Source organism: Pipistrellus kuhlii, unplaced genomic scaffold (genome assembly GCF_014108245.1).
Source record: "Pipistrellus kuhlii isolate mPipKuh1 unplaced genomic scaffold, mPipKuh1.p scaffold_m20_p_15, whole genome shotgun sequence".
NCBI classification, from domain to species: domain Eukaryota; kingdom Metazoa; phylum Chordata; class Mammalia; order Chiroptera; family Vespertilionidae; genus Pipistrellus; species Pipistrellus kuhlii.
This window is the reverse complement of record NW_023425460.1, coordinates 35,933,674-35,954,345: the sequence shown is the minus strand read 5'-3', so window position 1 is coordinate 35,954,345 and position 20,672 is coordinate 35,933,674. Positions and strand designations below refer to the sequence as shown.

At 42.2% G+C, this 20,672-nt stretch overlaps 1 protein-coding gene across 4 annotated transcripts in view; it reads left to right on the top strand.

Moving 5' to 3' along the window:
- SORCS1 (sortilin related VPS10 domain containing receptor 1) overlaps nucleotides 1-19,546 on the top strand; it is a 434,488-nt gene extending 414,942 nt beyond the window's left edge. Inside the window, exons 24-27 of one of the 4 annotated variants that reach the window (XM_036438959.2) lie at nucleotides 3,051-3,150; nucleotides 14,203-14,308; nucleotides 14,433-14,593; nucleotides 16,062-19,546. In XM_036438959.2, the coding sequence (XP_036294852.1) occupies nucleotides 3,051-3,150; nucleotides 14,203-14,308; nucleotides 14,433-14,593; nucleotides 16,062-16,069 (375 nt within the window). In that variant the 3' untranslated portion in view covers nucleotides 16,070-19,546. Of the gene's footprint in view, nucleotides 1-3,050; nucleotides 3,151-14,202; nucleotides 14,309-14,432; nucleotides 14,594-15,508 lie in introns of all 4 variants that reach the window. The other 3 variants (XM_036438958.2, XM_036438961.2, XM_036438963.2) reach the window with 3 other exon arrangements.
- The last annotated feature ends 1,126 nt before the right edge of the window (nucleotides 19,547-20,672 follow it).

Here is a 20,672-nt window from a genome sequence, read left to right as displayed (position 1 = left end):
ATCACCAGAGTATCATGGGAATTAAATTACTTCATATGCATTATATCTATATATATAAAAACCTAGCGACCAGATGGAACTTGGGAAGGCCTGACCTTACCCCTCCTTTTAATGCCCTGGCCCCTTTCTTATAAAGATATAGCATAGGACCCTACAGCAGGGGAAGAAGTGAGACCCCGGCCAGATGGACCCTGGAGACTGTAAGAACCAGGCCCCAGTAAAGGGCTCCTCTAGCTTCCTCTAACAGCATCTCCAGGGGAGAGGGATGATGGCTTAGACTGAGCTATCTTTTCTGTGAAATAAATTGGAAATCCCCTCACAGTGTGAAGTACTTGACCTTGTTATCAAGTAACATGGGCCGGGTTAATCAAGTGACCTCTGTCTGGGAAGGTTCCACTCGCCTTGATTTCAGATTTCCAGTGAGCAAGGAGAAGCTGGCTGGCCCTTTGCTGGCCTCATCAGGGACAGCACATCCTGCTACCCTGAGGCCAGCTGCTCAGATGTAGAGAATCCTTCCCCCTCCAGAGGTAAGCTGATTTGTGTCTGGCTTCCTTGGAAGGAGGAAAGAGCATCCTGCTGTACCAAGGTTGTTTGAGGTGCTTTGCTGGAGAGATAGGGAGCATACAGGTTCTTTTGCAGAATCTGTAAAGAGCATGAAAACACTTAAAAGGAAGAAAAGGACTATGGGAAATATGTCAGCCACCAACAATGTATTGGCTCCTCAGTTGTTTAGGTTCTCATGCACACTTGACCACAGATGCAGAATCTAAGATTCAGGGAAAGGAGAGGTGCCTCTGAAAATGGAACAGTCTATTGGCAGCACTTTAAGGAAGTAAACATTTACTCTGGAATGTAATTTATAAACTCAGTCTATTTTTTATATGCCCACAGAGTCTACTTTGTCTGGATTTATTAATGTGGGAAGTTGAACCATTGAAATACTCTTGAGTTTGCAAGGAAGATCATTAAAGCAAGAAACTATAACTAAAAGTAGAGTAGGTAAGAGTTGGCCCAAAAGTACCATGGCAGAAGGAGACCGATCTTAGAGGTGGTTCTGAGGAATACAAGAGGAGGAAGCATGTATGGCCAATCTATTTCTTCCTTATATCACCCAGGAAACTTCTTAAGCACTTTCATGGCACTGATTATTTTGGGCTAAGAAAGAATGGAAATAGCTGAGCTAGTGTTAACTAGAATTAGTATTTGACTCCATTGCTTTCCCCACTAATGTATGAGTTGGGGAAGATCTTCCTCTGTTGAATCTAAAAGAAAGATTCTTCAATTGCTAGTTGAAGGGACCTTAATAATGTCACAGAATCAAGATTGGTTGAGTAGGTCATTCCAGGCAAGTCTGTCTTAAAATATGGCACCAGGATGCTATTTATATTTAGTAAGGGTTCCATTTCTTCTACCAACTTCAGAGATTAGCACTAATATCTTCTTAGCCCAATGTAGCTTTGCCATTGATAAGTCTGCCAAAGCCCCTGTTGAATCTATAGTTTCACATTTACCATTTCTTTGTTTACATGTTTTATATATTAATCAACTGCTTTGTTTTCCTTCTACTTCTTTTTTCATGTTTTGGTGTTTGACATTACCATTCTAATAGTCTGAGTCTGTGTTTGCCCCCAATTTGTTTTATTAAAAATGGTTTAGATGTTGAATGTGTTCTTTGTGCAGTAACCATCACCATTATTAACTACATATTTCCAGCTCACTGACTTCTGGGTACATGGTAGGGTTGTTCCTGTGATTCTCTTCCATGGAGAGACCCGTGTGACTAATTCTGGCCAATAACTTGGGAGCAGATGTGAGATGCATCACTTCCAAGTTGAAGTATCCGGATGCCATCTGCAAACTCCTTTGCCCTCGTAGGGTGCTGTGAGTGCACACTAATGGCACTGCTACACTAGCCTGTATCACTGGGTGATTAAAATGAGCACAGCACCACTGCCCACCTGCAGTTTGAGCAAGAAAGGTGCCTACAGTGCTTCAGGCCCTGGAGATTTTAACATAGTGCCTTCAGCCTCACCTAGCTTGCTGACATTGCTACACTTAAACTTTATACTTTGTGAAGAAAATATGGAGATTGGTGTTTTTTCTTCAGCAGGTCCCTCTCCCTGCATCCTCTTGAAAGTAGCTTTTCAACTATTTTCTTGAGTCCCCACTGTCTTCTGAAGAGATACTTTGGGTGAAGTGTGAGTTATATGTGAATCACAAGGCCTATTCCACCACTTGGCAGATGCCAAGGGTAATAAGTTATGTCTTTGGTCCTGATTATTTAGCAGGCATGGGAACATGGAACAACTGATGAATCTCAGGGGAAAAGGAAAGGAGGGAAGGCAGAAAGAGATTAACCCAAAATCTTATATGCATACTGGGGTCCTTCGGCCTGGCCTGTAGGGATCAGGCTGACACAAGCTCTCCAACATCCCTAGAAGGGTTCCCAAAATTGCAAGAGGTTACAGACCAACCCAAGGGACCCACCTGGTACACAAGCCGCTGCACTAGGCCTCTAGAAATAGTAATAATATTAGTGTGGTGAAAACTTTTCAGAATTTGCTAAAAAAATATAAGCAAAACCAAGCAAGTTGAGCTGGGTTTTCTACTTTAAACAACTGAACAGAGTTTTACTTTGACTTTAAACCTTCCTTAACTCTTACTACCCAAATAAAGCTCTTTGCCCATGTATGAGGTTGAGCATTGACCTATGAACCAGGAGGTCACAGTTCTATTCCCCATCAAGGCATATACCCAGGTTGTAGGCTCAATCTCCAATGTGGGCATGTAGGAGGCAGCTGATCAATGACTCTCTCTCATCATTGATGTTTCTCTCTCTCAGAAATCAATAAATATATATTTAAAAATAATTATTATTATATCTGCATATTCTGGAATAAAACTTCAGCATCCTATTAAAACTTATTTGTATAATTCACGAGCATACTATTGGGAATGCCTTGGTAAATGCAATACATATTTCTCAACACATTTGTTTCTAGTCAGTTTGGCAATTTTGGTGGCACTCACAATGACACTGCTTCTTTCAGATATCAGAACTACTGATCCATAAGCTCAACCAGAACTCGGTGCACTTTGAGCTGAAACCTGGGATCCAAGTCCTCGTCCACGCAGCCCACTTAACAGCAGGTCAGTTTGCATGTCCCCTGTCTTTCCTAGTAGCTCTAGTAAAGGGGAATCTCAATCTCTCCTTTTATCATTACAAAACTAGATGGCGCCTCTCCTTATCAGAAAGACAACAGAATAAAGTGCATTTTCTTAGTCTTGAAGAAAACCAATAAAGATTCACCTAAATACATACTCCTCAAGGAATAACAAGTTTCATCTGAACAGAAATCTTAAAAAAGAAGTTAATTCTACAAATAACTTTTTTCCCCGGTCTTTCTGCAAAACCTTATTTTTCAAATTACTCATGTTACAAATGTGTGTTTTTTTTTTAAGTTTTGAGATATAGTAGTCAGTGGAAATACCTGGGGCTTAGTACTTGTACAGGGCTGTAGCAAAGAACTGAATCCCAAGTTGGTCATGATCTTACAAATTAATGTCATTGAGTTCTGTCTTCTTCTATAGAAGGTAGGATGCAGAAACCTCTTCCTAAGGCTATTGAGAAGTCTCAGTTATAATGCAGGTAATCCTATGTAAATAAAAATAGCTATCATTGGTTATATTATTACTAAACCAAATTAATATTTATTGAGTACTTATTTTTGCAAAATACTGTGCTGGTACAGTAGGAAATGATCTTTATCCCAAAAATACATAGGATCTTGTTGTGATGGGGCAAAGTTTGCTGTAGCAGTGGTGGTGGTGCTCTGGGTTCTGGGGGATGGGCAGTGGTGGAGTATCTCAGTGAGTAATGTGCCTACATGCTAGGGAAAGAGGCAAAAGGGCATACTTAAGCACTTAGAGTTCTCAATCTTGCTGCCAGACCAATGGTTTTCATCTTAGCCCCATCACTGACTCACTATATAGAACTTGAGAAGAGACTTAATCTCTCTGGGCCTTACATATGACAGTAGCACCTATGTCGGTGGGATCCCCTGAGGATTACATTAATTTAAGTAATGTACTTAGAGTAATGCCTGGAAGATAGTAAGCTATTGTCTGTGTTTTTCTTTTTACTCCTTATATTATTAACAAAGTTGTTTAGGAAATAAAAATCAGAAATAAATTATACCCAGTCAAAATGATACAGGAAAGGATCTTCGAGAAGGTGGATGGATAGTTATGATTAAATGCTAGAGATATTCCAAACACAAAGGAAGGAACATGGAATAAGTGAGGATAAAGTTTCCATGATCTCAATGGTTATTTTTCTCAGTGTGGTCATTAACAGGAAAGCCCTTCAGGTTGTACATTATTAATATGAATTTCTGAATTGGATTGGCAAAATGGACTTCTTTAAAAAGCTTATAATTGATCATGAAAATTCTCCTGGAAAGCAAAAAAAAATAGTGGTGAGAGCAAGAGTTTCCAACTTCAATCTCTGGTTTCCTGGAGACTCTGAAGGTGTGCCTAGGTCTATAGGAAGGCCAAAAGGCTTGGCCTCTTTTATGCTTATATTGTATCTTTTCCTTATATTATGATTTCATTTTTTTGTTGTTGTTGTTGTTAAAAAATAATCCCACAACCTTAAAAGAATGAGTATTTAAAAGTCACTATTCCTTCCCATCTGGTGTGGCTCAGGGGTTGAGCGTTGAACTATGAACCAGGAGGTCATGGTGATTCTCAGTCAGGAACGGGTTGTGGTGAAAGATCACAACTGCCTTTCTCTTCTTTTTTTCCTGTAGCAGGCAGAAGAAAATACAATTTAAAAAAAAGGGAAAAGGGCCACTGTTTGCAACATTTCATGTCTCATAAGCAGGATTGCTAATACCTTCCCAGGGACCATTATAGCACACTGCTGCATTCCATTAATTGCTCAGCAGATGTTCAGCAGCCTTCTTTTAAAAATGTTTGAGCCAGAATATGTTGCTGGTGAAAGATGCAATGCATAATTTGGTTTGTCTCCAAGGAAAGAGAACTGTCTCCTTTCAGGAATTTACTAGCCTTATTTTGTGTCTGCAGTTCAGCTCCCTGTTAGGTTTTATGGGCACACAAGGTAAGCATTTCCAGATACCTGGGTGTCATTAGAGATTGGGTTGAGTTTGTTTCCCACCACCGCTCTCATGGTCTGTTGGGGAATTCGTTAACTTTGATATCTAAGCCGAGCCAAACTTTGTTTTATCAGTCCTTGTTTATTCTCAACCATTCCTCTGTTTCTCCATTCGGTGCAATTACTCTTGAGACCACACCACTCCTGACAGATATGTTCTGAAATTCTCTTTGCAGAAAGAAGAGATGTGCAAATATGTGGGAACAGGGAGAGAATGAGACGGTGTTGTTGAAGAGTTTGAGGGGGGCCGTGGCCAGGGTAGTTCTCTTTGGCTTTTAGAACCTGGTGGTAGCAGAAAAAGGCCAAGGTGTTACAAAACAACCCAGGGAGTTGGAAAAGGGGGTAGGCATCTATCAAGCTGGTATTGGACTGGGCACACTGGTATTTTGACTAAAGTGTACCTTTACTCACTATTCCCAACTGGACTATCTCTCCCCCTTCTCCATCTGTCCAAACTTCCTAAGTCTATTTTTATTTTAAGGCTCAACTCAGTGCCAACATGTGCATGAATATTTTCTAGAGACATTTCCCTGAATTTCATCTATCCCTTGTCTGAGCTCACATGGATATTTAAAATCTTTATTGTTGCAATCATCATCATCGTCATCATCATCACTCTTATTTAACTACTTAAGGACGCAGTTTAGAATATCTTAATATTGTCTCCACCATGGTACCCAACAGAGAACTTGCAATATAGCAGGTGCTCAATAAATAGTGCTTTATAAATAATTAGATGTATAATCAGTTTCTAAGTTGAAGAGGAATATTCAAAATCTCGTTCTCCCACTTACCTGCAGATTGAGTTTATTTAATTTTGAACCTGTTCTATGAGATGCTACTTCTTACCAAATAATTGATAAATGAATAGCCTAGCATTCATTGATCTAATAAGCATCCAGGGAAAATGCATCTCTGTGTTTTTCGTGTGTCAGATGTCCCCTCATTACATATTATAATCATTTGTAGGCACTTTGTGGAAATGAGAGTTCTGTATTCTGAAACAAGAGACTCTAGAGACTACAGGAGTAGGGCAGGCTTGAGGGGCTGTTCCTGAAAGAGATTAAAGCAGGTATAACTTTTTGGCTATTATTTTCCTGCTCTTTCCCCTGAGGGGAGTGTTTCCAGTGTCAGAGAGCACCCTCAATTCATGGCAGACCTCAAGTCACACACCTTAGTTGTGCTGTCCTCACTTTTTCAGACAAGCTGAACCTTCTTCATGCCATTTGTCACATCTCCCTTGAGTTCTCTCTTATCCATGCTTTTACCCTACCCTTCTATTTATTCACTTATTTATATTGTTTGGTATTTATTTATATTCTCTTTTAAAGAGCTATGATGTCATCTTAAGGAGAGGGTTTTTGTTTTTATTTGTTCTTGGTTTTTTTCCCAGCAAGACTCATAGGAAGGCTCTGAATCTGAAACAGAACATTTCACTTCTGTAGGTTCTTATGGGAAAAGGAATGTGGGGAAGACAAATATGCCTTATATATTATTAACTTTATTGTTTATCACCCATGCATGCTAGTGAGACACCTTTTGTTAATGAAACTTTGAGATAATAAAATGTGATAAACGTGGAAAAGGGAGAAGGGGTAGATGAGGGGATTTAAAAAATAGGTTTGGACAACCATCAATAATCCTTTCTCTTTCTTAATAAATTATTTACACATTTACAAGAAGTTTTCAAGTCAAGTGGCAACAGATGGTAATTTATTTAGTGGGGGGCGGGAGGAGAGGAGGGGAGAAGAAACTTAAAACCTTGTTGATTCTTCCTTGGCAGAATAGATGAGATTTTTCATGAGAATAGATGTTAAAGAATGGGCTAGCATCCTATTTGAGAACATAAAATCTAACTGGAGTGATTCATATTAAATTACAAGCAACAGCACTCTCAAGATCATTTGCACTTCACAGGATTTATTTGTTGGGCAAATAGTCTGAAACTTGGGGAGCAGGCCCTCTACATAGAGGGACTGGAAGAGGTGGAGCCCACAGGTTCTCTGGATACATGTGGAATAAATGAAACCCTGTTTCTGGTAGGGAAGCTCTTTATAACCCCATAGAGACCCCTGCTATAAAAACTCTGTTCCTGCACCTAACTCTGCATGACTGTTACCTAGATTTCCCAGGCCTCATCGCACACACACCCTGAATGAGAATCCCAGGGAGTGATACTTGGAAATCTACAGTTTTAACAAGTTCCCAGAATGCTTTGCATGCAGCCCGCCCTGTCCTTCAGGAATCTCAACATTCTGGGACAGAAATTCATTTGCATAACAAGGAAAAGGGCCCATCCATCTCTAGCAATAAATCTGATTTATAACTCAGGGCATCCAGGAAAGCAGGGGCATGCTTTAAAAAAAAAAAAAAAGGAGTGGGGGTAGTGATATTAAGTGTAGGAGGAAATTCGTCATCAACATTAAAATCTAATTTCTCGGCATATCTGGTGCCAACCTAATTGGCAGCCTGCGCAGACGACAGTGGGAGTAAGGGGAGAAAAAATGAAGCATGTCTCTGGATCTGAGATATACCCCCATCCATAATCTAGATGAATGGCAAAGGCCAGCCAAACGCGTGGCCATGAAGCAGTTGACAAATGATTTGAGTTGCACTAGCGTCTTAGTGGCAGATGTGCTTGGAGAGCCATGAGTTTTATGCAAGTTAAACAAATGATGTTTGCTAGATGCCTTTAATGTGCTAGTATGAGCAGAAAATGATCCATCTGCATCACACTACATTTCTGCATGTCTTGGAGAATGAGATTGCTCATCAACCCTCAGCTTTTCAGTGGGATCACTGCCCTTCTGGAGTTTCTGAGACATGCGCTTTTAAGAAGAGAAAAGTTACTATTTCTCAAGGGAAAAGCTTCAAATCCCAGGTTGAATTAAAAAAAAAAATACGCAGTAACTGCGCCCACCCCCTCCCATCTGTCTAGCAGTTGTCTTGTGTAAGCAGCTCTGTTCTAGGAAAACTGTCCTTTGTCAAGGATGTGTGTGGGTTTTTCATAAAACTGTTATCTTGGCCTCCATCCATTGTTGCTGCTGACTGGTTTAATTCCTTTTTCAGGTGTAATAAAAAAGATAGTATCACAGAGATATTAGAGAATTAATATCTCTGGGCTGCCATTGCTCTCACTGGCTACGTTATGAGGAAATGTGGGAGGGGATAAGGAAGTCAGAATTCCAGCCTAGGTCAGGGTACATTGTGAATCCGGTGTGAGAGTTTCACACTGAAGAAGACCCCTTCCACTTAACGCAGAATTGATCAAGAAGCTTTGGAAAATACAATATAATCTAAGCTACATGGTTATAGATGCAGATGCCAAATTGTGGAGTTGTGGCGCTCTGAACTGTAAAGTGAAACAAATTGCTGCAGTGACATTTTCCATTTAGGGATGCAATTAGTACTAGTGAAATTCTTCCTCAGCCAATAAATTGATCTGTCTCTTTAGTCTCTGGTTTTCTTATTATTTACACAGTTGTCATTTACAAGTCTTTTGTGACTAAAGGCATGCTAATTGTATTTTTCCTAAAACCAAACACGGTTTTTTCTCCCTCTAGAAATAATTAGGCTTTCTCACAGACACATAGACCCAGTGTCTTCTGCCCGTTATTGAGCTGCTGTGATGTTAGGATAAGTAATAACAGTTGTGAAGATATCTAAACATGTCCCCATCCCCAGTGTGATTAAATGAATGTGATAGTTTCATAAATGTGCCAGGGACCCGCGATGAGGTTGCTCCTTATCTTCTCACAGAGTCTGTCTTCCCCATTTTCTGACTCTCTGGCCTCATTAGAGGGCCTGAAATGAGCACAGAGTAACTGGCCTGAACTGGCCAGGCTTGAGGATGTACCTAGAAACTATTATGCAGAGGTGGTCAAGGGGGAGGGAGTGATCAGATGAACAACTCATGGGCAGTACACAAACATGGGTTAGGATAGAAACAAATGGTAGTTAGATGGTACTGTTTTCCAAGGGAGGGCAAGGCAGATAGTCAAGAAAAACTGGCAGTGAAGAAAGAAGGTTCCAGAACCTAGGAAAAGCTACCTTTTAAACACCAAGTTCCTTACACCTAGAAAGGCAAGGACTGTTGGATTATATATCTTGTGTCTGTATAAGCTTTAATAGCACTTCTTTTCATTTTCCGAGTGTTCTGGTTTAGAAGTGAACATTTATGGTCATTGTACTTAGACCCTGCTACCCTACCAGTGGAGACAGAAGTCCACAACAAGAAGTGGATAAAGTAGAACCATAAGGTGAGAATTGCTCCTTGGATATTTAACCAGCAGAAAGAGAGGAGTTTTAAAGAAAGAAGACAAGGACTGGATGTTTTATGAGTAGCAGTAGGTGGGGACTTCCATGCGTTATTCTCAAACCCAGATGTATAATTATGACCTATGGAACTTGTTACATATTCTGGGACCTACTCTCAGAAACTGATGTATGATTTCTCAAGTGAACCTCTGGAAACTGCTTTTTTACAAGTTTTCCACATGGTAATCACTGCAAACACCTCTGAGAGAAAGCTGCCCTCATGTTCTGCCCGGTGCCAGACAGTCCAGTTTCTCCCCATATGAGTCTGGGTCCCCAGAGTCTCACCCAGAACTGGAGTTCAGAGCACTCAGGAGCTTGTGTCTCCTTCCCAATTGAAAAAACAGCCACATGCTAAGTTGCTAGCCCTCTCCATGTGCACCTCCATACCTCTGCCTTTACTTCCACAGCTCCTCTAAGCCTCAGTATGCTTTCCTCTAACCTTCTAGTTTTAGAATTTCCACTTAGCTGGCCTTCCTGTGGTTCTGGATGATGTCCATTTTGTCTTTTAGTTGTAGTTTTGAAGTGGTTGTGCAAGGCAGCAAGTTCAGGTATTTACTTAAGCTGCCATCTTGGTTTCTGTGTCCATTTATGGTTCGTTCTCTCTCTCTCTCCGTTTCTCTCTGAAATCAATAAAAATATATTTTTTTAAATATATTAGGCATGTACCAGACGCTATGCTAGGGCTTTAAAAATATTATCTAACTTTATTCTCACAACTTTCTAAAATAAACATGTTTTATTTCCATTATGTAGATGAGGAAACTAAGATTTAGTTTAAACCACTTAGCCCATAAGTGGAAGAGTCAGAATCTGACTCCACTAAAGGGTCCATATCTATCAATTAATTCACCCTAAATGTGGAATTTGACTTTGCTCTCACACATGCAATCTGTGACCATTTATTTAGTCCTCACTATATATCAAGACTATTGTTATTACTGTAAGCATGGCGATTATTATAATCAATCTAGGTGTTCATGCACAGAATGTGAAAATTTGGTGCATTTCTTAGTTCCTCATGGGATTTCAGAGCTATGTTTGCTGGCACCACATTGAGAAATGTCCGGTGACTTGCAGTGTTGTCCTGTCCTTATTTCTCTGTGCATGAATAATGGCAGATAAACTGCTCAGCACTTTCCCCTCTGCTTCCACCTTGTTTATGCTGCAATTGGAGAGGGATTAAGTTTTGCTAATTCCACACAACAAGCTAAAGCCCATTTATCACAATTTTCCATTCCTCAGCAAAACATACAAATGCACCTAAGTGTTGGGCAAACTAAAACATGCAGCTGCTGTTGTGTGGAGCAATAATGGCCTGTTTATATGCAGGCACAGAGCAGCAAGAAGAACACAGAGGGCAATGGTATCGGTCTGCCTCCTGCCTCTGCCTGCTGCATCTGCTTGCTCATTGGCTTGCTTCTGTGAAGTGAAGAAAGGGTAGGAGAGGAAGAAGACAGCACACATTTTCGAGCATGGGACACAGAAGCTCATTTCCCAAAATAATGTGCTAATTACTAAACAGTATTAATATTGCTTGCTTAGGAATGTAGTTTGAGTGGGAATGGCTTAGAATTGGAAGAGTTAAGCTAGTGAGCTAGTGATTGGAAGGGAAGCAGAATAGGGTGTGTGTGTGTGTGTGTGTGTGTGTGTGTGTGTGTGTGTGTGTGTTGGCTTTCTGTCTTAGAGAGAAGCTAGTCAAAGTAATTTCTTTTCTTAAGCTTTTCATTTATTTCAAATGCCAACCCTTTAAAACAGGCTTAAGATTCTTCCTAGTTACACCACAACAGTGATATTCTGCTTATTCTACAATAAAAGAACCTTCAGCTAGAATTAGAAGTTTAGCAAATAACCATCTTCATCCTTTCTGGGTCGCCATTTGTTCCCAAAGTAAAGGTTTGCATTAGAAGATTGCTTTTAAAATATCTTCCTAATATCATTTACTTAATCATGATAATGTGAAGAGTTGTATATGAGTTTGTAAGGTAGCTGAGATTTGCTTCAAAATAATCTAGTGGTTGGGGGTTGTGGGGAGTGGATGAAGGTAGAAAGGATATGTAATACTGTCTGTGGATTTATGGTCATGGAAACAGGTGGTGGATCCATGAGACTTCATTTCTCTAGGCATACATAATACACATATATACATATATGTGTGTATATGTTTCATCCAAGTCTCAAAGTGTATGATCTATGAGTTTAAAACTTAATATTTTAACTTGTGCCATTTGTTCATTTGCTTATTATGCTATTGTTCTTGCCTTAATTCTCTGTCTAAAAACTATCTTTTAAAATTTCTGCTGTCCCTCACTGAAATGCAAGCCCTGGGTTGAGTATATAGGAAGTGTGTATGTGTGTGTGTGTGTGTGTATGCACATGTTTGTGCTGAGTGTGTGATAAATGACTTGGAGTCAAGTCTTATTTCTTTCACTTAGTAGTTCTGACCCCTTTGGAACAACATTAACCAAAGGGAATCTCATTTTCTTATCTGTGCAGTGGAGACCATAGGTCCTGCCTTCCATTTATAAGTCAATGTTGATGTCTATGACTAACAGAGGTGTTCTCTGCCCTAATTTGGTGAGGATTCTGAAATATTTCTAGTCTCTTTGCTGATGGCATTGTGCTAAGTACCTGAAAGAGACCTCTATTCTATTATTTCGAGCTAAAGCACATGTGCCACGGGTGTTTCCCTGCATCTTCCACACACTGCAGACTCATACCTCACAAATTAAGTGCTGTGTGACTTACAGAGGACAAAGAATCACTGGGGTGCCTCATCTTAGTGCTTCCTAAAGGCTGATTCTACTAACAGAACTGAGCCTGTATTCTGGGAAAGAGGACTTGACTTTGTTTTTCACCAAATGATTTGGTGTATGGAATATACTTCACAGCACATATGGGTTATTGAGTGGCTGAGCTGTTATCCTACAACTAGAGGCCCAGTGCACGGAATTAATGCACTCAAGGGAGGGGAGTTCCCTCAGCCCAGCCTGTGCCATCTCACAGTCTAGGAGTCCTCGTGGGATGTCCAACGGATGGCTAAGCCAGCAGTTGGACATCCTTAGCACTGCCCCGGAGGCGGTAGAGGCTCCTACCACCACTGCTGCACTCACCAGCCGTGTTCCGGCTCAGGACTTCTGGCTGAGCAATGCTCCCCCTGTGGTAGTGCACTGACCACCAAGAGGCAGCTCCTGCATTGAGCGTCTGTCCCCTAGTGGTCAGTGCATGCCATAGGGACCAGTCGTTCCACCATTCAGTTGATTTGCATATTAGCCTTTTATTATATAGGATAACCAGACAGCCCAGAGCAATCTTGAGTCTTGTTGGAGACCTTCCATACTACAATCACCTGCTCTTGAACTTTAGTGACCATAACTTTCACTTTTAGCTCTCAACAGAGAAAGTGTGCTTAAAGGTCATCACATTTCTGAGTATCAGACTTTGCTCCCACTGATGGACATTCAAAGGTCAACTCTCAGGCTTCTAAGGGGTACAGGTTGCTTGTCTTTTATGCTTGAGCTATGCTATTTTTGCAAAATGTCAGTCTTCAAGAGGGCAAAATTTAATTGGAAACAAAGTTTTAAAGTGCAACAGGTTTGGTGCTTAGATGGAAGAGGTTTTGGGAGTGGAGAGAGATGTTCCCTGGAGCTGCCATCTAAGAGCAAAACTCCAGGAGGGAGAATCTTTAAGGTAGCAAAGGCATCTGTTTAGTCTGAGAGGTGAATTCCACTTGCCTGGAAGGCAGCTGCTTCCGGACACAGGCTGTCAGGGCTTCCAGAAGTTGTAGAAACCACACCCAATTGCACACCCCTCCCCCAGCCCTTGAGATACATTCACTAAGCTAGTGGTTTTCTGTGTGTAAAAACCATTAGTGTGCTCTGTGACTACTTTTCAGTTCTTTCTTTCACACAACGATGACTGGGATAGGAGTGAGAAAAAATAGAAAATTTATATACACATGCAGATTTTCTGATCATCTGCATTGCTGAGAAGGAAAAGCTTGCATTCAGATTATAGAAAAATTGACTAAGTATATTATTATAAATATTGATTAGAAAAAATAGTAGTGATAAAAGATAATATTTATAGAAGACTTCATTTGTGCCTAGCACTGTTATCAATGCTTTGCATGCATTAACTCCTTGGTCGGCAAATTGCGGCTCACGAGCCACATGCGGCTCTTTGGCCCCTTGAGTGTGGCCCTTCCACAAAATACCACGAGCTGAGCTAGTCTATTTTGAAGAAGTGGCGTTAGAAGAAGTTTACGTTTAAAAAATTTGGCTCTCAAGAGAAATTTCAATCAATGTACTGTTGATATTTGGTCTGTTGACTAATGAGTTTGCTGACCATTACATTAACTCATTCGATTCTGGCAATGCCCCATGAGCTAGGCACTGCTGTTCTCATCTCGGCCCATGAGCCACATTCAGCTGAAATGACTTGCCCAGGGTCCCACACCTTGCTCATGGTGGAGCTGGCCTTGAATCCAAGTAATCTAGCTTCCCTGCCCCTCTGGGACAGGCCTACTAGAACTTTCTAGAGGCTGGGACAGGCTCTGACACACCCACATGTCTGCTGTGTGACATTCATCTTATATGCAGATCCCACTGGCTTTTCTGGGACTCCCCAGGCCTCTAGATGAGCCCCGTGAGCCTCCCACAGAGTCCCACCTGCCCACGTCCCTGCTCATGCCCATGCCTTGCTTCCCCCAGCCCCATTGATCGACCTCACTCCGACCCACAGTGGATCCGCCATGCTGATGCTGCTCTCCGTGGTGTTCGTGGGGCTGGCCGTGTTTGTCATCTACAAGTTTAAAAGGTACGTGTGCCTCCGTCCTGGGCTCCCCCAACCCCTACCTTCTCCGGGACAGGTTTAGAAGCACGTGTCGCCAGCGATGCCCGCCTCCCGCGCATGGCAGTGATGGTTTCTGTTAATGTTTTAGGAAGATCCCCGGGATAAATGTTTATGCCCAGATGCAAAATGAGAAAGAACGGGAGATGGTCAGTCCCGTCAGTCCCACTGAGAGCAGGCCCCAGATCTCTCAGACTGACCTGAGGAGGCCTGGCCCGCTGATAGATGAGAAGGTGGAATCCCAGCTCCTAGGTAAATGACTCCCAGTAGCTGTCAGCCCTTCAGCCTGAGTAGTCGGCGGCTGACTCTCTCTCTAACCCCTTTCTGGCTTGACATAACCACTGTTTTCTGAGCTAACACCCTTCTGAGAAGCAGCTAAGATAACTCCTTCCCTGTTTTCTCCCCTTAGAGGGGAAAAAGCCTTCCTGCTCCTGTCTAGTTGCCGCCCTCCCCCTCATGGCTTTGTTCCTCTTTTTGCAAAACCTTTTGCTCAAATGTTGGGCTATATTTCTTGGGCTAAGAGCAAAACATTGGCTTTGACAAGACTCGGGAAGGGCTGGCCTCAGAGGCTGGCCTCTGTGGCCTGGAGGGCCGGGCAGGGATGGGGTGTGTGACAACTAGAACATGATACGGCAGCCTCGCCTTGAGACCCCACGAGATTTTCTGGGGATCCCCATACCTCTCATGACCATGACTTGCTTTCCCTATGATCGACCTCATTGGAGGAGTGACATAAGGAGGCTAGCAGAGGAGTGACAGCCCGATCACCCTGGGATTTAAAATTAAAAATAATAATAATAATAATAAATCTAGCAGTAATCTAAAAATCGTCCCCCAGAAAATACAGAACCTGAGAATTTTAAGGACAAGAGGCACCAAGTTTGTAGAACATCCCGGAAGTGAGATACTGGATGGTTAAATGGGCAGCTCTCTTTCTCCTTTCTCCCTGCCCCCTACTGGAAATGTTAACATAGACTTCCTTATATATCCAAGGAGCCTGTGATGTAAGCATGCAAATCTAACAGCTAGGAATAGAGTCTCCAGGGTGTCTGCTGCGAGATCCTATTATTTATGGCAGAGACAATTTCCCAAGAAGTTTGCCACATGGGTTGAGGCCACCATTGTGATCCATTTCTCTTCTTGTTTCCTCCTGTCTGTTGGCAACAGGAGTTGAAGCCGTAACTGTTCCCACCTAGACCCTGCAATGCTGACTCCGACGGATAAATTCCTATGTAACCATTCATGCTTCACTCTAATGTGATAATGCCAAGCCACCTAGCAGGCCCTGATAAGATTGTCACTTGGGGGGAAAACATCACCCTGTCTTTAAAGGGATAGTGGACAGTCCTGTGGGTGTATTAAGGGGAAATTTAAATGCAATGACTGGCTGGTGCTGAAGGTAATAATAACCACTGCAGCCACGTTGGGTGTCCGGTTTTCCCAACACGCTCTCTTTTATTTGGGGAGACAGGGCGATAAATGCACAACCGCTTTGGGTTGGAAAGAAAAAAAGGCTTTTCTGTGTTCCCTGCTGGAGCTTCTAGGCTGCCTTTCTGTGGGTCATTTGCTTTTCAATCCCATTTCCACTGTGTCTGAAGCTCAGCCTCTGTTTTACTTTATCAAAGTAGCCCCCCCTCACTCACTAGGACATTGCAAAGTGTCTGACACCTTTCTATTTTCAGTGTCATTAAATGAGTAAGTGTTACACGTTTTCTCTTAGGAGAGTAGCTTTACCCTCCCCTCCCTCCCCTTCTGCTCAACCTGGTGACTCATCTCTCCGATTGCAAAGAGCAAGACACGCCACGCCACCTTCAACACCAAAGCGGGGATCTGCTGGGGCACACTTTGCAATTTAAGGAAAACTCCCCCAGAGGCTCCAGGCGACCTGCTTGCCACCCATCAGGAAAGAATTTCGCTCTTGTCAAGCGCATCACCCTTCATGACCACTAACTCTGTGTATTCTTTCTTTCCTCTGTTGTTCTGTTTCCTATTTTGCCAGGAAGTATTTCCATAGTTGCTGAGAATCAAAGCACAAAAGAAATCCCTACCTATATAAATGTTTGAATGGAGGACGCCAGTAAAAAACAAAACAAAACAAAAACAAACAAACCAAACAAATAAAGTAAAAAAACAATCAACATCCAAACAAACAAACACTCACTGCATCGGGACTTGTTAATTCTCCAGACACAGACAACAAGGGTTGTTAGCTTTAAGCCTGTGCATGTGGATGGTACCTTGAGAACACGCTTGGAGGGGCAGTGGACAGGTGCTCTCTTTTCATGGACAAACACTCCCCTCCCCCTCTCTGCTCTCTCTCTTTTTCTGATCCGTCGTGTTTATAGAAAATTCCTAACATATACAGGCCAAGGAAATCTGCATGCATTTTTGGAACTCTTCTTGGCTCTAGATTTAACAGCTATTTCAGCTCTATCCCAGCCCCTTTTCACAAAGATACCAAGACATGCACAGAAGTTCAAACCCTGAGCTAGTTCTCTGTTCCATCTTCCTTATGGCCATGCCCACTTCCAAGGTATCTGGTGGCTGTGTTGGCCAACAGTGGCCATGAGGCTGCTTTCTGCATCCTGTGTAGAAGTTCCCCGTATGTAGGCAGAGTAGGGAAGGACAGCTATCAAGGGCAAGCATGTCAGAAGTGGACCCATGTTCCCTGTTCATCATTTCTGGTTATAACTGCTTGCCTCACAGCTTTCTTTACTCCTCCTCCAATTTATATGAAAAACAGAATCTTAGTTACCCCTGGACCTGCCTTCCCCTTTGTTTGCTGTCCCTGTGGTCATGATCTGTAGATGTCTTTGTACCTCTCCCTTCCTGTCCCCAAGTTGCCCTTCACCTATTCTTGCCTTTTCTTCCCAAACATGTTGCTAGATTCTGGACCCTAACCCTGATGTTCCCTAAATACTGGCCTAACCTCTGCCAACCCTACCTCCACTGCTCACAAGTTCCTCCTCATTGTCAATTTTGGACACTTCCAAGCATGCCAGCTTCCGTACTCACTGACCAGCTGCATCCTGCCTTGCGGGATTCAGCTTCATGCACCCTCTGTCTCCTCCTCTTCCAAATACCCTTGTCCTCTCCCACCTGGAAACGTTCCATGTGTGTGAAAGAGTTGTATGTCTGCAGAGCAGTTCAAATCTGGCCATGTGTGTTGGCAAAGAAAGCATTCCAATGAATGGTGGTATCCTCACACCCTCACAAAATTCTCATGCAGGCAGGTTTTTTAAGATTCTTATGAGAAATGTTTTGAACATGTTACTGTGTGGCAGGGCAATTTCCTTTTTGTGATGGTTGCTGTACCCAGTATTTCCTGTCTCACAGTAGAGTAAAAATATTTGTAAAATAAAACCGTTTTCACCAGAAGAAGAAGCAGGTTAATAGGTTCAATGTTCATGAGTGTCAAAAGGTCTGAAAATACGCAGAGGTCTTGTCTTACATGAGGATGAGATTTTGATTGTATAAGATGACCCCAGCCGTTTCACTTGCGTGCTCCCAGATTTCTGAGTATCATAGTATTGGCAAAGGCAACATTAAAAGCTTAAAGGGGAGGAGTTAGCCCACTAACTAAAGCCATTGGCTCAAAGCATGAAGAAATTCCAGTTTTCCCTGGGCAATCAGGAGAGAAGGCCCTGAGAAAGAAGGAAACAAAAGTATGTCAGCAGAAGCCTTTGGCATTTTCTGGATTGGGCAAAGCCCACTCTAAAATTCAGGAGAAACAGTTTTGAAAAAAATACTCAGAGCACAGCCTCCTTCTTGGTCCACAACAGGGTATAATGGGCTCTGGGTATCCTAAAGACCCTGAGGACCCCAACCCTCAGGTAGCCCAGGCAGAGGAAGACTAGCCAAACTGACATTAGAAGTTAATGAAGCAGACATTTTTATGGTTGAAGATGCCTGCTGTGAATTTGGGAAATGGATTATGCCTGAGGCGGCCATCTATTTGTAGAAAGCAATTGCTCCCTAACCTTCTAGGCTTCCTATCCAATAGGAAACATCCTCATTGATCCTCTTCCATTGGAGCATCCCAAATTTAATCTGGAAGACAAAGTGTTTGGGAACCAAAAGAGGCCCAGAGAGTCCTCAGAGTTGCTATAATTGGAAAATGATGAAAAAGGGACTAATAATCAGATCTAGCACAGTGCCTTGCCTAGAATATCTATAAAGATGATGATTTCTGGAAGGAATGAATGATGACATGAGAAGACATAAGGAAGAATGGGCTTATAGGTCCTAACTAAAAGCAGAGGTGGACATGAGATGCTTGGCATTCTGGGAAGTGACCAGAGATGGCCAGCTCTAGATGCAACATCTCCCAGGTCCTCATGTGCCTCTTCAAGAGGCAAGGTACTGCTCAGTAGGAATCTCGTTGTTCTTAAGATCTAGCCCCGTGTTTCTCAAAGTGTGGACCAGCAGTATCAGCATCACCCTGGACTTGTTAGAATGCCAGTTTTGGGTCCCCACCCCATCTCTACTGAATCAGAAACTCCAGGGATGGAGCCGATCAATCTGTGTTTACAAGCCCCTCAGGCCATTGAGAAGTATACTGAAGTTTGAGAACCAGTGTACTAGGCCTTTCCAGCTCAGTCCCCGAAGAAAGTTTAGGAATAATAGTCTATAGATGGGAGGGACCCAAGTGCCTACCTACTTGCTAACAGCAGGTGCAAACACCAGGCTGAGTTTGGTGGGCTTGAGGCCAGAAGAGTGGGTGGGGAGGGCTGGAGGTAGAGGGTAAGATTCAGGGCAAGATGAAAATCTGCCATCACAATGTTTTCCAAAATCTCAGAAGGCAAGCTGTGCATGCTCTACCCTGAATTACCCCAGCCCACATTTTCTCCCTTGCCTTATTCCTAATTGGGTTCACTGTCCAAAATGCAGAGGTTTGCTTTGCTTTTTTTTTTTTCCCCTCCAGAAGTTCAAAACAGCAACTTTGAGAGCAATGGGGTGCTTGGCAGCTGTTCTGTGTTTTTCCAGGATTCCAACTGAGCATTGAAATCCCTCATTTGCCAACTTATTTTTATAGGAAGCCAATTTAAAAAAAAATAAAGTTTTCTTATAGTATTGGAACTACTTCTAATTTTCAAATGACTTTTTTGATGTATTTTTTTTGTTAAATACTATGTAGTGTAATGTATAATTGCTCTTGTTTATTGCTTTTACAATCATATTTATTAAACAGATAATGTCTCTAAAGTCTTGGTTTCAAGGTGTTTATTTAATCCCCAAACTTAACATGCGCTCTTGATATAGAAGTGATTTACCTCCTTGTTTCTTAAAGTGTGATACTGGACCACACCTGTAGGAATTTGTAAAGGCTAATTTAATGAGACTATAGTAAACATCACAAGCTGGAAGGATGATTGATTGGTTGATTGATTGATTGATTTTTCTTTTGTTTTTTGCTAACAAAGGAGAATATATTTCACCACCTGAATTCTGTCTACATTTCAGTCGACTATATAATGTTTCCTGCTTTATTCTATTTAAAAATTATTCCAAATTGGTTACTTTGAAATATGTAACATGCTCATTATTGTTAGCTCAAAATTAGAAGTAATTTTTATGGAACAAACCCATTCAAATTTGTTCATAATCTTGGAGTTATCGAAGATCCAAACTTGTTTGAAATGAACTTGGGGGATGGTAAAGGCTCCAATGGCAGTGTTAAATGGCCTTTGAACCTGGAATCAAGAGAGTGGCATTCTCCTTCTGGCTGTGCCAGCTGTGTGACCTTGAGCAAGCACTTCAACATTCAAAATCCCTCATGCATATCATTTGAAAGACCAAGACACCTCCCAGCTTTGATATTCTGAGTGGGTGAGCCATCCCCGAGAGTCTCAAATAGCCGATTTAAACTTGGTGGACTGGCCTCATGGCTTGCCTAACATGTCTCTTCTTGGGCAATGTTTGTCTTTATATTTGATTGAAATATGTGTGTAGGCACTTAACCCCCCTTAGTCTTCCCAAAGAGTCATGAGGCTCAGCATGCACGATTCCTGTTGTTGTCAGGTGACCTTTAACCTTTCCTTCCCATGGGTTAAATCTGCCTTCTGAACCTTCCTTCTCTCCCAGGCCAGAGCCTATGCCGTTCTTCCCCACCAGGAGTGGGTTGTCTCCTGTGTCTCTGAGGGTCCAGGGAGTCGAGCAAAATCATTGCTAGGGATTTCAAACAGAGGGGATTTGATACAGGGAGTTTCTTGCTTGAGTATTGAACAGTGAAGATGCCAAAAGGGGGTAAAGTTTAGCATCAATAGGAAGCCTTACCTTCCCGGAACTGGAAGGACACAAGGATTCCAGGAGACCAGGACCTAGGACCACC